At 33.5% G+C, this 13,163-nt stretch overlaps 1 protein-coding gene and 1 long non-coding RNA gene across 2 annotated transcripts; both read right to left on the minus strand.

Annotated features, from left to right (window-relative positions):
* Positions 1-2,087: 2,087 nt before the first annotated feature.
* On the minus strand, positions 2,088-5,192 carry LOC129313701 (phosphoglycerate kinase, chloroplastic). Its single transcript, XM_054957014.1, has 6 exons — positions 4,601-5,192; positions 4,013-4,090; positions 3,634-3,894; positions 3,157-3,474; positions 2,850-3,008; positions 2,088-2,527 (listed from the first exon to the last, which is right to left on the minus strand). Exons 1-6 carry the CDS (start codon positions 5,033-5,035, stop codon positions 2,318-2,320), a joined length of 1,461 nt encoding a protein of 486 aa, XP_054812989.1. The 5' UTR covers positions 5,036-5,192; the 3' UTR covers positions 2,088-2,317.
* Positions 5,193-9,026: 3,834 nt separating this feature from the next.
* LOC129314255 (uncharacterized) lies at positions 9,027-12,757 on the minus strand. Its single transcript, XR_008594060.1, has 2 exons — positions 12,454-12,757; positions 9,027-9,926 (listed from the first exon to the last, which is right to left on the minus strand). It is a non-coding gene; the product is annotated as an uncharacterized LOC129314255 (long non-coding RNA).
* Positions 12,758-13,163: the final 406 nt, after the last annotated feature.

The following is a 13,163-nucleotide window of genomic DNA, read 5'->3' on the forward strand; positions in this document are numbered from 1 at the left end:
GGAACGCCTGAAGGAAGATGAAGCAAACAATTCATTCAAAATATTAAATTTACAATAAAGTTCACTATTACAAATCATAAATAGAATGATTTATTTTTAAATTCCATGCAATGTAAAAAAATAATTGCATAGTAACACTATATTCAAAGATAACCCAGATATCATATGCGACGAAAATGGGATTTATTTATATATAATGCCATTCAAATATCATATTTTTATTGGACAAACTACAATGACATGGTGCACTCGATCTATCTAAGTATTCCTTTGTAATTATATAGAATAACATTATTTTTCTTTTTTTGTTTTTCATATACAGACTAAATACAATCACTTTATATATGTTTTGTTAAACAAATTATATAAATTCTTTTTAGTGATTGTGGAATATTTAAATTATTAACTTACATGAGTGGCCGGGAAAAGGAAAATTCTGACGAAGAAATGGCGGTCCAGGCAGAACTACAACTTGGAACGCCTGAAGGAAGATGAAGCAAACAATTCATTCAAAATATTAAATTTACAATAAAGTTCACTAATTACAAATCAGAAATAGAATGATTTATTTTTAAATTCCATGCAATGTAAAAAAATAATTGGCATAGTAACACTATATTCAAAGATAACCCAGATATCATATGCGACGAAAATGGGAAGAAAAACTCAGAGATAGTTTCCATTATTAAACCACGGTATATTTAAGTCAATAACGTATTATAAAGTTTATCCTTTAATATGTTATATAAAACTTATAAAGGTTGAATATTCACAAGTCATAGAGTGCAACTCATCTCAATCTCTTTGTTAAAAATATTCCTATATTTTTATTAAATAATTTAATAACAAATATTCCCGTGGTTATATATATATATATATATATATATAACTCTGCCTATATTTTATAACTAATCTCAAGCTCAGCAAAGGATAAAAGTTGCATTAGGTCTTCAACAATTAACATAACTCTTAAATCTTGCATAGATATGAATAACATACTGAAGAGTTTGGCTGTTAACAAAATACAGTAACGTCGTGGCATTCGTAGCAGCATCAGGCATGTTGTTTTTGTTAAATTTTAATAACAAACATCTGAAAATGACATTTATGTGGGGGAAGAGAATAACGTTTTATACGAAGCATGATCAAAAGAAAAAGAAGCCACACAAATAATGGAGGATTTGGAGCATTTACATTATTGGGTGCCCCACTTCACTTGGACCACAAATCTTGGGTTTTGTTTTCGAACACAGCTGGGGTCTCAGTTTTGTGGCTTTGGAGCGTGAAGGGGGGAAAAATATATCGAAGTCACAAGAACTGTTTAGGACGGTGGATAGTGATTTTTTGTGGCCACAGAAAGTTTACAGAACCAGTGGATCCCATCTTGCCCATTCAAGTATTCAATTGCATTCTCTCTCTCTTTCAACACTATATCGTTACATTACACTGTAGCATTGCATTTTGGATCACCAACGGTCTTATTGCCAATTGACACCAAGCTTGCCCTATTTGTAAGATGTCACCAGAGCCGGTAAACAATTTCCTGTCAACCTTGGTCCGTATTCCTAGCTCTAGAAGTTACTGGTTGAATCTCACTTGCTTTTCAACGGTTAAACGGCACTAGAACTTCAATTTAGTGACAGTTAAGTCCCAACAATTTTCTCCAAAAATAAATTACAAATAATGATTTGACAGTTACAAATTATGAGACTTTGTTGTTATTAATTCATGATTTGTAACCGAATCTCTTATATTTGCAACTGTTTGAATTAATATTTTCAACCTATCTTTCAACAAAATTTTTCAGGACCTAATTGTCATTTTCCATAAACTTGGTCTTCCCAAACACAAGATAAATTGGGTCACAGTCATAATAGGCATATACATAATCATATTAGATGCAATGTAAATCTCATTGAAAAATGTCTTTACACTTGCCACTAGCCTCACGTCATACTCGTGCTAGATTCGGATCCTCTCTCCCCTTCAACCCATAAATCTCTTCCCTCAAAATCCAATCAATGGATCCCATGCAATAATTGCTTTGTAATCAGAAGGTCAAAGAGTGGGAACAAAACGCAAGAATCTTGTGAGTAGACAACTCATCAATTTATTTGAATCTTCTATGGTCCTCGGCCTGGGTTACAGTTAAACTCTCACAATTCGTGCTGGAAGCAAAGAACTCAAGAAGCATGACATTATACAATTTACACAACGAAACTGGGCAGGATCCTACAATATAATGCTCTATTACAAGCCTCTGTAAGAACAATGACATGTAGAAGGGTGGGGAAAACTTTCGAAACTGAAAATTGTCTTACACGGCAACTGGCGTGGCTTCATCGAGAGCAAGCACACCAGGAAGCTCTTTGCCTTCCAACAACTCCAAACTGGCACCACCACCAGTAGAAATGTGGCTCATGACATTAGCAACTCCGACTTTCTCCACGGCTGCAACAGAATCTCCTCCTCCAATAATGGTTGTCACTCCCTTTCCGCTGAGGTCTGCTAGCTTCTTAGCAACGGCCTGTAAGATGGACAACAAATAAATTAATGAATGAGGTATTGCAGTAACTGCAATTGTCATCTGAATCTTCTCTAGCTCAACAAATTAAACAGTTTGGGTCCGCAGTGAATATATACGATATACAGTTCATAACACACAGAGTGGGTTTTAAGAAAGACGTCTTCCGAAAACTCTGATCTAGAAGGCTATGGTGAACGTACCGGGCGATGAACTAAGTTGCATTTGAAATTTTAAATTTTAAAACATGTATGCAAATTTGACAGCAAGCAGACTAAGGCATAAACTATGAACTGAACCCCATGAGCAAATTATCCTTGAATACCTCTGTACCAATAGCAAACTTGTCAAACTCAAACACCCCCATGGGTCCATTCCATATGATGGTTTTGGTAGTATCCAACGCTTCATTGAATGTTTTAATGGAGTCTGGTCCAATATCCAATCCCATCCAGCCATCAGGGATAGCAGATGCTGGCACAATCTGCAATGATATGAGAATTAAAATGATTATCCAAAAGCTTTGGATAAGAAAATTTGATAATAGACTACAAATGTCTGTAACTAATGATAGCAATGATCAACTAGAGGACTGACGAATATACCATCTATAGGAAGCCTAGAAAACAAACCTTGCTGTTTGCATCAGGAGCAAATTTGTCCGCAATTACCACATCACTGGGTAACAAGAGAGTCACACCCTTAGACTTGGCCTTTGCAAGGAGTGATGTAGCAAGGTCCAACTTATCTTCCTCAACAAGGGATGCACCCACTGAGAGACCCTGTGCCTTGTAAAATGTGAAGATCATACCCCCACCTAGAAGCAGTATGTCACATTTTTCTAGGAGTGATTCAATTACTCCAATTTTGGATGACACCTTTGAACCACCCACAATGGCAGCAAATGGCCTTTTCGGGCTTGATACTGCCCCAACAAGGTAGTCAAGTTCCTAAAACATGAAAAGATACAATAAGGTACTTCATATCAAACTCATAAATTACAATCCTTGTTCAGATTAATTGGAGGAAAAACACTAAAAAAACTAATGAAGTATTGATGCCTTTTTACTTGAATTCTAGAAGAAACTAGAAAAGAGAGATAAACACACCTTCTGCAAAAGAAAACCAGCAACAGAAGGCTTCAAGTATTTAGTGACACCCTCAGTTGATGCATGTGCTCTATGTGCAGTACCAAATGCATCGTTAACATAAAGATCAGCTAAAGAAGCAAGTTTCTTTGCAAATTCTGGCTCATTTTTCTCTTCCTCCTTGTAAAACCTCACATTTTCTAGCAGAAGAACACCTCCTTCTGGAAGGGAAGCCACTAACTTTTCTACCTCTGGACCGACACAGTCGTCAGCCTTGACGACCTGTAAAATATCCATATCCAAATAGAAAAAGACAAATATTTCAGCAATCAACTAACAATATGATGTTTAGAAATAACTTCCTCATCCCTCTCGGCTTCTTTATAAGGCATGAGCATACCTGAATGCCAAGGAGTTCTGAGAGACGGGGAACGAGAGGCGCCAAGCTGTACTTGGGAGTTACACCCTTTGGTCGACCCTGGAATTTCATTTAAAAAAAAAAATCACAATGATTCAACTTAGCAAGTTCAAACCACAATTTGCCAAGAAATTTATACAAGCGAAAAAGGAGCATCAGTGTTTCTAGATCCACACCACTTAAGTAATAAGCACACACCAATATTATAGAACCATTTAATTTGTAAATGAGCAACTAAAAAGGCTTGGATTCACGACAGGTGTAAATGAGCAATTTTAGTACTTATCACACCATGCAGAGCTACTATTAACAGTAACTTTGTGAGTTCCAGGCAATAACATTGTTTTAGTTTGATCCTTTCAGGATCTATCCCCCACAAGTGTACTCTTTGATTTACACTAGTACAGCTTCAGACTTCAAATTACGCAAAAGAAAAATCTGAAAGGATTCTTAAAGAGAAGGGTTCAGGAGGGGGAGCACTGCAAAACTCAGAAAAAACGCATTTGGGAAGGGGGGAAAAATACAAATACAGAGATTAAATGGTCGACTAAATCCCCATTAGGTGCATACCAGATGGCTTGAAAGAAGGACTTTAGCTCCATTCTGAATCAAATGCTTGATCGTCGGTATGGCAGCTCGAATCCTGGTGTCATCAGTGATGTTCTGATTGTCATCCAAAGGCACATTCAAATCAGCCCTCACAAACACCTTCTTCCCCTTCAAGTCAGCCGCAGACAAATCCCCAACACTCTTCTTCGCCATCGACACCACCCCTCTAACTCCCTTCCCAGATGCACCCATTGATCGAACTGTTGAAGCCACATGGAGAGCAAACAGTGGGTCGGCGGCGGAGAATCCTAGACGGCGGAGACTACCGGCGCGGAGGCGCAAGGAGGAGGAGGAAGGTGAGATGTGAAGTGAAGAGCGAATGGTAGAGGAGCTGGCGGAAGATGAATTGGTAGACGGGAGGAGAGAGAGGGTAGTGAGGGCGTTAGCTGAGGCCATTGGTGAAGCTTCAAAGCAGAAACTCAAAGAGAGAGAGAGGCTTGTGTGGACGGGGAACACAAGTGTACAAAACAAGGGACAGAGAGAGAAGGAGCGAAAGGGAAGAGGGAAAAAGGAAGAAGATGTGGACGTAGAACACAAAGAGAACGATTGGGTGTTGTTCGGGATTTTCAAGATTACTCTTATCGCTGAGGAGAGGTTCATGATGTTCCATTGTTTTCGCTTTTCACAGGTTATCAAAAGCCCTTGTTCCTCCGTTCCTCCTTTGTAATCCTTTTATTATTTCATTTTATTTTACATAAGGTTAATCCCGTTTTAAAATTTTTTGTTGCAAAATAAAAATACAAGTATTTTAAGTATAATCAATATCAAATATAAAATCTACACACCCACTGTGATATATATATATATATATATATAAAGTTATTATTGACAACTCGTGAATAGATAATTTATTGAAAGTTTATTAATTACAAATAATTATAAATAAATACTGAAAAAGGTCATCTATGAAAAAAAATTCACCGAAACTCAATCCCATTTCTTATAGGGGAAGGGTCTCCATTTCGTATTGAAAAAAGAATAGATATATAAATTTGTATGAAGCTATGAGTTATTGTATTTGATCTCTTCAGAAAAAGAACAGGAAAGCATATAAAGTGATTTACGATCTTTATTCTACGGGAGAATGATAAATAAAGGCCTCATAGGAGCATAAATGATAAGTTAAGATCTCTTTATAATTAAAGTTTCCAAATTCAATTATTTTTGTCCAATATTTTAGTGCTGAAATCTTAGGAAAAAAAAATCTTAATTTGATATTAATCAGGATTTTACTTTTCATTTTCCCTTTATTCCTTATTTTGAGAGTGGTGATAATTATAAGGGATCTAAATATTTGTTTATATTGTAGAAATTTGAATTTAATTCACAAAGATGAGAAAGTAAGGAGATAAGCTTGTACTTCATTTTGAGAAAGCAAAACATACAAAAGCCAAAGTTGAAGCACCGTTATTCACATAACTAGCCCCAACCAACTAATTAACAGTATCATTACTTGAAACACAAGCTTTTATTTTCAAGTTTGGCGAAGCACCACTGTTCAACAATCGCTGGGGCGCGTTTGTCCATTTTGTCCTAATGAATAACAGAATTGTGAAGTCCTACATTGCCTGGTTCTTATTACTTTGGAGTTTAGAGTATGAGTTCCCTCGGGCAACTAGATTAATGGGTTCCTAAAAGTGGAGAATTTCACTTCCGCATCTGAGTGATGAAGATGGCAGTGGAGGTCGCTGTTTATTTTTTCCCCATGTAATGCTGCGATCTTTAATCCAATTTTGACAGTATTGATGGAATAATTTTCTTGAAAATTGTTCCATTGATACTCTCCGGGGTAAAACAGTGCGAGTCTCGGAGATAAAAAAATTTTTGAGTACAAGGTAATAGATAAACAATGTCAGGGCAAAATAAATTATGTCATGTCAAAGTACAAAAGAACTCTATACCCTAAAGGTAAAATATGAAAAATCTTAACATTTGCATTATCCTTGTAAGTTTGGCACGCTAACCAATTAACACATTTATTTACTTTTCTAAACACATAATCTAAAGTAGTTAGTCATCTAGTCTTTCATAATCATAATAAATTTCCTAATTTTTTTTATAGTTGTCACAAGAGGATGGTTTTCAAATAACTCATGCTAAATGAGTGTAAGAATTTTTAGAGAATCAAAATAAATGTTAATTTTAGTGAATTTGTTATTCCAATAGATATTTACGCCTTCAAAAATACCCCATAAATTCAGCAACAGCATTAGGGTGATAGGCAAAATATTTCTTAAATTCACTTATCCAATTATCTTAATTGTCTCTCATAAGTCCACCACAAACAACATAGCCATTGCTATTAATTGATCCATTAATATCAAATTTAATTCAGCCTACTTTGTAAGGTACCATCTAGCTCCAGATCTAACACATTACAAATAGAGACAATTGAGTCTTTATTGAAAATTGAGATCATTGATAATATCTTGAATGCTTGAGAAGATGACATCTCCATCAGGGACATCTTCTTCAAAATAGATTTTTTTACATCTTTTTTTCATATGTTTTAGCAAACATGTTCATTCAAAGAGTGTCTACCAATAGATTCGTCTTATATTCAACCAGCTCCCACATCATTCTTTGCATTTAGAGCTAACCACTTGAACTTATTTGCTCTCAGCTAACCAATTGAACTAACTATTTGCTAGCTCTTTAACCCGAGACCCCAAAGGCCCAAATGTGTATGTATACATAGCAAGCACCGTTGGTCCTCAATGATGAGATCTTATGTGGTAGTTTCATGAATCAATTGATTTAAATTTATAGGTTACTAAATTGAACAATGCTTTAAGGTAGCGAAGGGGGAAATATTTAAGCAAGCCACGTTACAAATATTGTAAGATGATTATAAGCTTTTTATGATAGTTATCTTACTAATCAATTTTCTTTAATTAAAGAGGAAAATAATCCTTTTGAAATACTTTATTTGAATATAATATCCCATAGACAACAATTAAGGAGCTTTTCATTGCACTTGATTTCATTGATGGGAATGTCAAGAGATTTACAAGCTTGCGCTGTATTATGAGAAAGCAAATACAAGACACAATTGCTAACCGGAGAAAGGGATCATTATGATTTATGACTTACCAACATCTTGTTGTTGTAATACACTATCCCAGATAAAGCATGAACAGGTTGCCGTCTTTATATGCATGAAAATTTTGATTTAATTTAAATTTGAATTAAATTTCTCATTTAAATGTATAAAAGTTCATGAATTTAAATTTGATCCAAATCATAATTCATATTTTATTATAACTTTTTTGTAATGAGTTTAATTTTTTTTAAATTCTAATTATTTAAAATTTCAACTACTTTGACCTTTTCGCTTTCTTTATGTTTTTATTTTTATTATTGATATTTTTGTTACACTCATTTTTTTCACCTCTCATCAATTGAGAAAGAGAGGTAAGATCATCGCTTTCAATTTTTCATTTCATCGAATCTAATCTTATTCCTCTTATATTTTAAAATTTTTTACAATATCCAAACAAAAAATTATACATGCATGAATTTTGAATGTAAAATCCATCAATCCAAACATTATCAGTTTATTCTATGCAAGATCTAACTACACAGGAGCTGCATTTCTTTCAGCTGGCAAAGTCAATCATATTCGGATATGTTGCTGGGCAGAACAAGTACAGTGCACGGTACATGTTCAGGATGGGAATCGCCGAGGCATACGCTTGTTGATTGTTGTTTTGTTTAGACAAATGTGTGTGTTGGAGGGAAGACTAGGATGAAATTCTTGCTTCTCGATTCTTCTCCATCTTCTTCAAAGAAGAACCAAAGGATAAAAACAAAAATAAAGAGCAAATGCTAGGATTTTCTTTGACATCTGCAATTTTTCATACTTGGTTCTCATTTCGATGAAACAGAATTATGAAGTCACAAAGAAACATGAAAATCATGAAATCATGAAAATTGAACACTTCCATTGCTTTAAAAATCATGAAAGTTTTATACGTCAAGTGACTCAAACAAAGAAATACGAATATGAAATTTCAGCTCACATCTCCTCTGTACAAATAGAGAAAAATCACTAAAGTGGGCTGTAAAATTGACCGAAAGCTTCTTGACTAGCACTCAAAAGCCAATGTATTTAACTGGGCAGAAAAGCATAATGAAATAATAAATAAATCACATCAAATACAGATCCTTGTAATTTAATATAATTAGTATTAGGCTTTGTATCTCTTGTAGCTACTTTGCTCAAGGATAGGGCTTGTTTGGCTCAGTGTTTTTGATGTGATCTATCTATTACTTAGAAGCGAATATTACAATGGAATTATACATACTCTCTAGCTGCCTGGCATCAACCTGCCGTGATGCCCTTTTGATAGCATCCTCACTCATCTTCTTGTCTGTTACACCTCACTTTACCATTTTCAAAGCACAGATATTCAACATCAGAAAATTCATTCAACAGGATAAACCAGGATTTAACAATATTTGCTGTGACCAAATGTGTCAGAATTCCTGAACGTCGTCTAGCTATGAAAAGTTGAAAACCATTTTCAATGTCAAGACTACAAGGACCACACATCTAGCAAAAAACACAGCCAAGCATTAGCGAAGATGCTTGCGATACAAAGTGTCACATTGGAAATTTACTTGTGATACAGACGCTACATAATGTGGAAAGAAAATTAACGATTCAGCTTCGTGGATCGTTGGCGGTGATAATGGGTTCGCTAACTTCGGCATAGAGTCAGTCTTTGAGTTCCATCGGGCATATGACTGTGCTCAGATTAACATGGCCTCAAATACCTGCCTCAGAAGCACGGACACGGCAAAATGGCCGGCGTGTCCGTGTCGGATACGTGTCCAACACGGACACGCGTTCAGGACAGGGGAACGGCGCGTCCCTTTTCCTAGTTTCCGACGGACACGGGCGGATGCGGGTCGAGACAGGCAGACGCAGGTCGGACACGGGCAGACGCGAAACTCTGCATTTTTCAATTCCTTTTACTCAGTCCCAGCTCCAGAAATCCAATGCCCTAACATTTTCAGCTCCAATCGACCCCCCTTCTCGTGTTTCCTGCTGTAGCTTCACCGCCTGTGCTTCTAATTCTCATTCTTCATCTCTCACGTTTATTCATGGTTCACGCTGCGTCGCTGCCTCACCCGCTCTGCTCTGCCTCTGCCTATTCACGGTTCACGTTTATTCTCGACCGTCTGCTCTGCCTCTGTCTCACCGTCCTTCTTCAGCTTCATTGGTAATTTCTTCTATATGGTTGGTCGTTTTTCAGCTTCATTTTCAGTTCCTCTTGTTGTGCTGCTGATAGAGATTTTATTATTATTATTATTGCATTATTGGATAATTTGTGTGCTGCTGATGGATATTTTATTATTATTATTATTGCATTATTGGATAATTTGCTCACTGCTGAATCGAGAGAGTTGTCCAGAGCAATTGAATTACTGATTTAAATTTTTTTTATTTAGATGGATTATTTTGTTGAGTTAAATATTGATTTATTTTAAATTTTTATTAGCTCTCTTCTTGTTAAAATTGCAAGATATTATTTAAAATTAAACCTATAATGACTTCTAATTTTAGACCTGGTAGTAGTTCAGAAAGTGTGAATTCTCAATTTCAATCTAGCACTGAAAGACATCTTGAAATTATATTTTGTGATGGCATTAGATATCTTAAAATTGTGTTTTTGAACATCAAATATTTAATATTTAATTATTTATATAGCCGTACCCGTATCCTAAAATTTTGAAAAATAACTGTGTCCGTGTATCATATCGTATCATACCCGACACTCGTACCATATCGGTGCTTCTTAGATACCTGCTGAGGCGGATGCATGTGATGCAGTACGGCCTCTTGCTCTGCGTAGGAAGCACAGCGGGCAAGCTCGATCCACATTTCTTTTTTTCTAAATTCTTTTATTGCTTAAAGAGCTAGTCAAGAGAAGTAAAACAGCAAATTGAACGAAATGATAAAAATAAAAAAAATTTCAAATGCTATACTTTTAAAATTATTTATCAACATACTATAATATAAAAAACTAGCTTTTGACAAGCTGAGTACACTGAGATGAAAATTAACCCATATGAAATTGAGTTTCAATTTATTTTTTAATATTTATTAAAATCTGTTTTGTGACATACCTATATCCAGCCTGCAAACCTTTTCCAAATTTTTTATAATTGCTCTTTCCCCCTTTTCGAAACCAGTTTCGATGACCTCAACATCCAAAAATTTTTATTTTTAATATTATATTTATTAAAATAAAAAATTTATAATTTTTTTAAAAAATTTAATATTAAATATACACTGTTCAAAGTATATATAAATAATAATTTATAAAAATTTTAATATTTAATTAAACTATTTGGATTAAATTTGTATTGTCTAAATTAGTGATAAAATATATTTGTTAAAATTTTATAATTTTTATTTTAATAAAAAAATAAGACTTTTAAATTTGGACAGTCCAGATCTTAACAAGCACTAAAACCAATTATTGTTTTCCCTTATTCTAGCACCAAACATGTATATATATATAAATTATTTATATGATTATGATTATAATTATAATATATAAATACTTTTATAATTAGTAATTAAATTATATATAAAATATAGTTCTGATAACAAAATCAAAATAATTAAATGATATAAGTAAAAAATTATTATCGAAATTAATTTTTTTAGTAAAAAAATTTAGATAAGTTAGATTTTAAAAACTCACCAAAACTAAAATATGCCTTTAAATTCAAAGAGAACTTACAGAAATCACCCATTACCAAGGTCCTCGTGTTGGTAGTGGAATTTAAGTGCACAATCTTGTAAGTTATTTATCAAATCTTTATTAATTGAATTAATCTTTGTTAGTTATGGGCTATTTTTGTAAACGACTTCTAAATTTAAAAGCATGTATTAATTTTAGTGAGTTTTGAAACCCAACTCACCTAAATTTTTTTATTAAAAAATTAATTTTGATAATAATTTTTTACTTATATCATTTAATTACTTTAATTTTATCATCAAAACTATATTTTATATATAATTTAATTACCAATTATACAAGTATTTATATATATTATAATTATAATCATATAATAATTTATATGTGTATATATATATATGTTTGGGACTAAAATAATGTGAAACAAAAATTAATTTTAGTGTTCGTTGAGATTTGAATGGTCCAAATTTTAAAGTTTTATTTTTTTATTAAAATAAAAATTATAAAAATTTTAACAAATCTATTTTATTATTAATTTAAATAAAATAAATTTAATTCAAATAGTTTAATTAAATATTAAAATTTTTATAAATTTTTATAAATTTTAAATTTTTATAAATATAATATTAAAAATAAAAATTTTTAAATGTTGGGTGATCGAAACTGATTAAAAAAAAAAAGAGCAATTATAAAAGATTTGCCAGTGGTATGTCACAAAATAAATTTGAATAAATATTAAAAATTAAATTGAAATTCAACTTCATATAAGCTAATTTTTATGTTAGTACACTCAATTTATCAGAAATTAATTTTTCATGCTATAATGTCTTGGTAAATAATTTTAAAAGTGTAGCATTTAAAAAAAATTTATTTATAGTATTTCGACTCAATTTGCCTAAACCGAAAACTGAACTGTTTTGGCATACATTCAAACGCTAGGTGTTTCGAATCTCAAAAATGTGCTTATCGAACTGTTTTGATCATTGAATTGATACTAACACACAACAATTTAACTTGAATTGACTGAGAAGTGAGAATGAATTTGTAAATACACCAGAATGAAAGCTCAGGTCAGGCGAAGAAAGAATGAAAGCATACCTTGGAGGATTGTCTTGAGGGACATTAGGAGCATGTGATGGTAACGCGGCGATCGTTTGCGAAGGAGATTCCAGATTATGGACCAGTGGGTGCGGCGTTAGAGGCGGAGAATTGGGAAACGAAGGAACTTCCATGGTGGTCGGTTACCGGAAGGTGATTATCGAGGTTGATTTGGAGCAACAAGGCTTTGTCGGCGACGTTTCTGAAATCCATGGCGACGAAATGGGAAAAGAAGATCTGGAAGGTGAGTGCGCGGGTAAGCACCGGACAAAGGCGGAAGAAGCGGTGGTTTGGTCCCTTTGGGTTTTTGGGCCTATTTTCTTTTCGAACTTATGGCTTGTAAGGGTAGAAGAAAGGATTTGGGCTATGGCCCTCTTTACATCAAAAAGAAAAAGAAAAAGAAAATAAAGAAATGGAGAGAAGGATTTATTAAGGAACACCCATCCTTTGCACTCTCCTTATATCCCATCATTGATCATTTGCGCTATATGTAACAGTAGAAGAACTGATACTCAAACTTTGATGATTTTGAACTTGATTATGTCAATATCTATGTTTAAAAAACTTGCCCCTCTTCAATAACTAACTTAAACATGTTATTATATATATATATATATACTCTCCCCATTTAAAAATATAAGGTGTTTTAAATTGAATTTCATCTCTAATAAAATAATTATTTGTTTTCAAATTGACTCTATTTTTTTATA

The sequence above is a fragment of the Prosopis cineraria genome, unplaced genomic scaffold (assembly GCF_029017545.1).
Source record: "Prosopis cineraria cultivar Desert tree isolate PC_DT_omini unplaced genomic scaffold, ASM2901754v1 PC6, whole genome shotgun sequence".
In the NCBI taxonomy this organism is placed as follows: domain Eukaryota; kingdom Viridiplantae; phylum Streptophyta; class Magnoliopsida; order Fabales; family Fabaceae; genus Prosopis; species Prosopis cineraria.

What these genes read in the sequence shown, in the direction of transcription:
- LOC129313701 (XM_054957014.1), bottom strand. Translation starts at nt 5,035, where the DNA reads ATGGCCTCAGCTAACGCCCTCACTACCCTCTCTCTCCTCCCGTCTACC. An exon ending in CAGAACTCCTTGGCATTCAG is followed by an intron (nt 3,895 to 4,012) that starts GTATGCTCATGC and finishes GATATTTTACAG; the next exon opens with GTCGTCAAGGCTGACGACTG. An exon ending in CTCCTGATGCAAACAGCAAG is followed by an intron (nt 3,009 to 3,156) that starts GTTTGTTTTCTA and finishes ATATCATTGCAG; the next exon opens with ATTGTGCCAGCATCTGCTAT.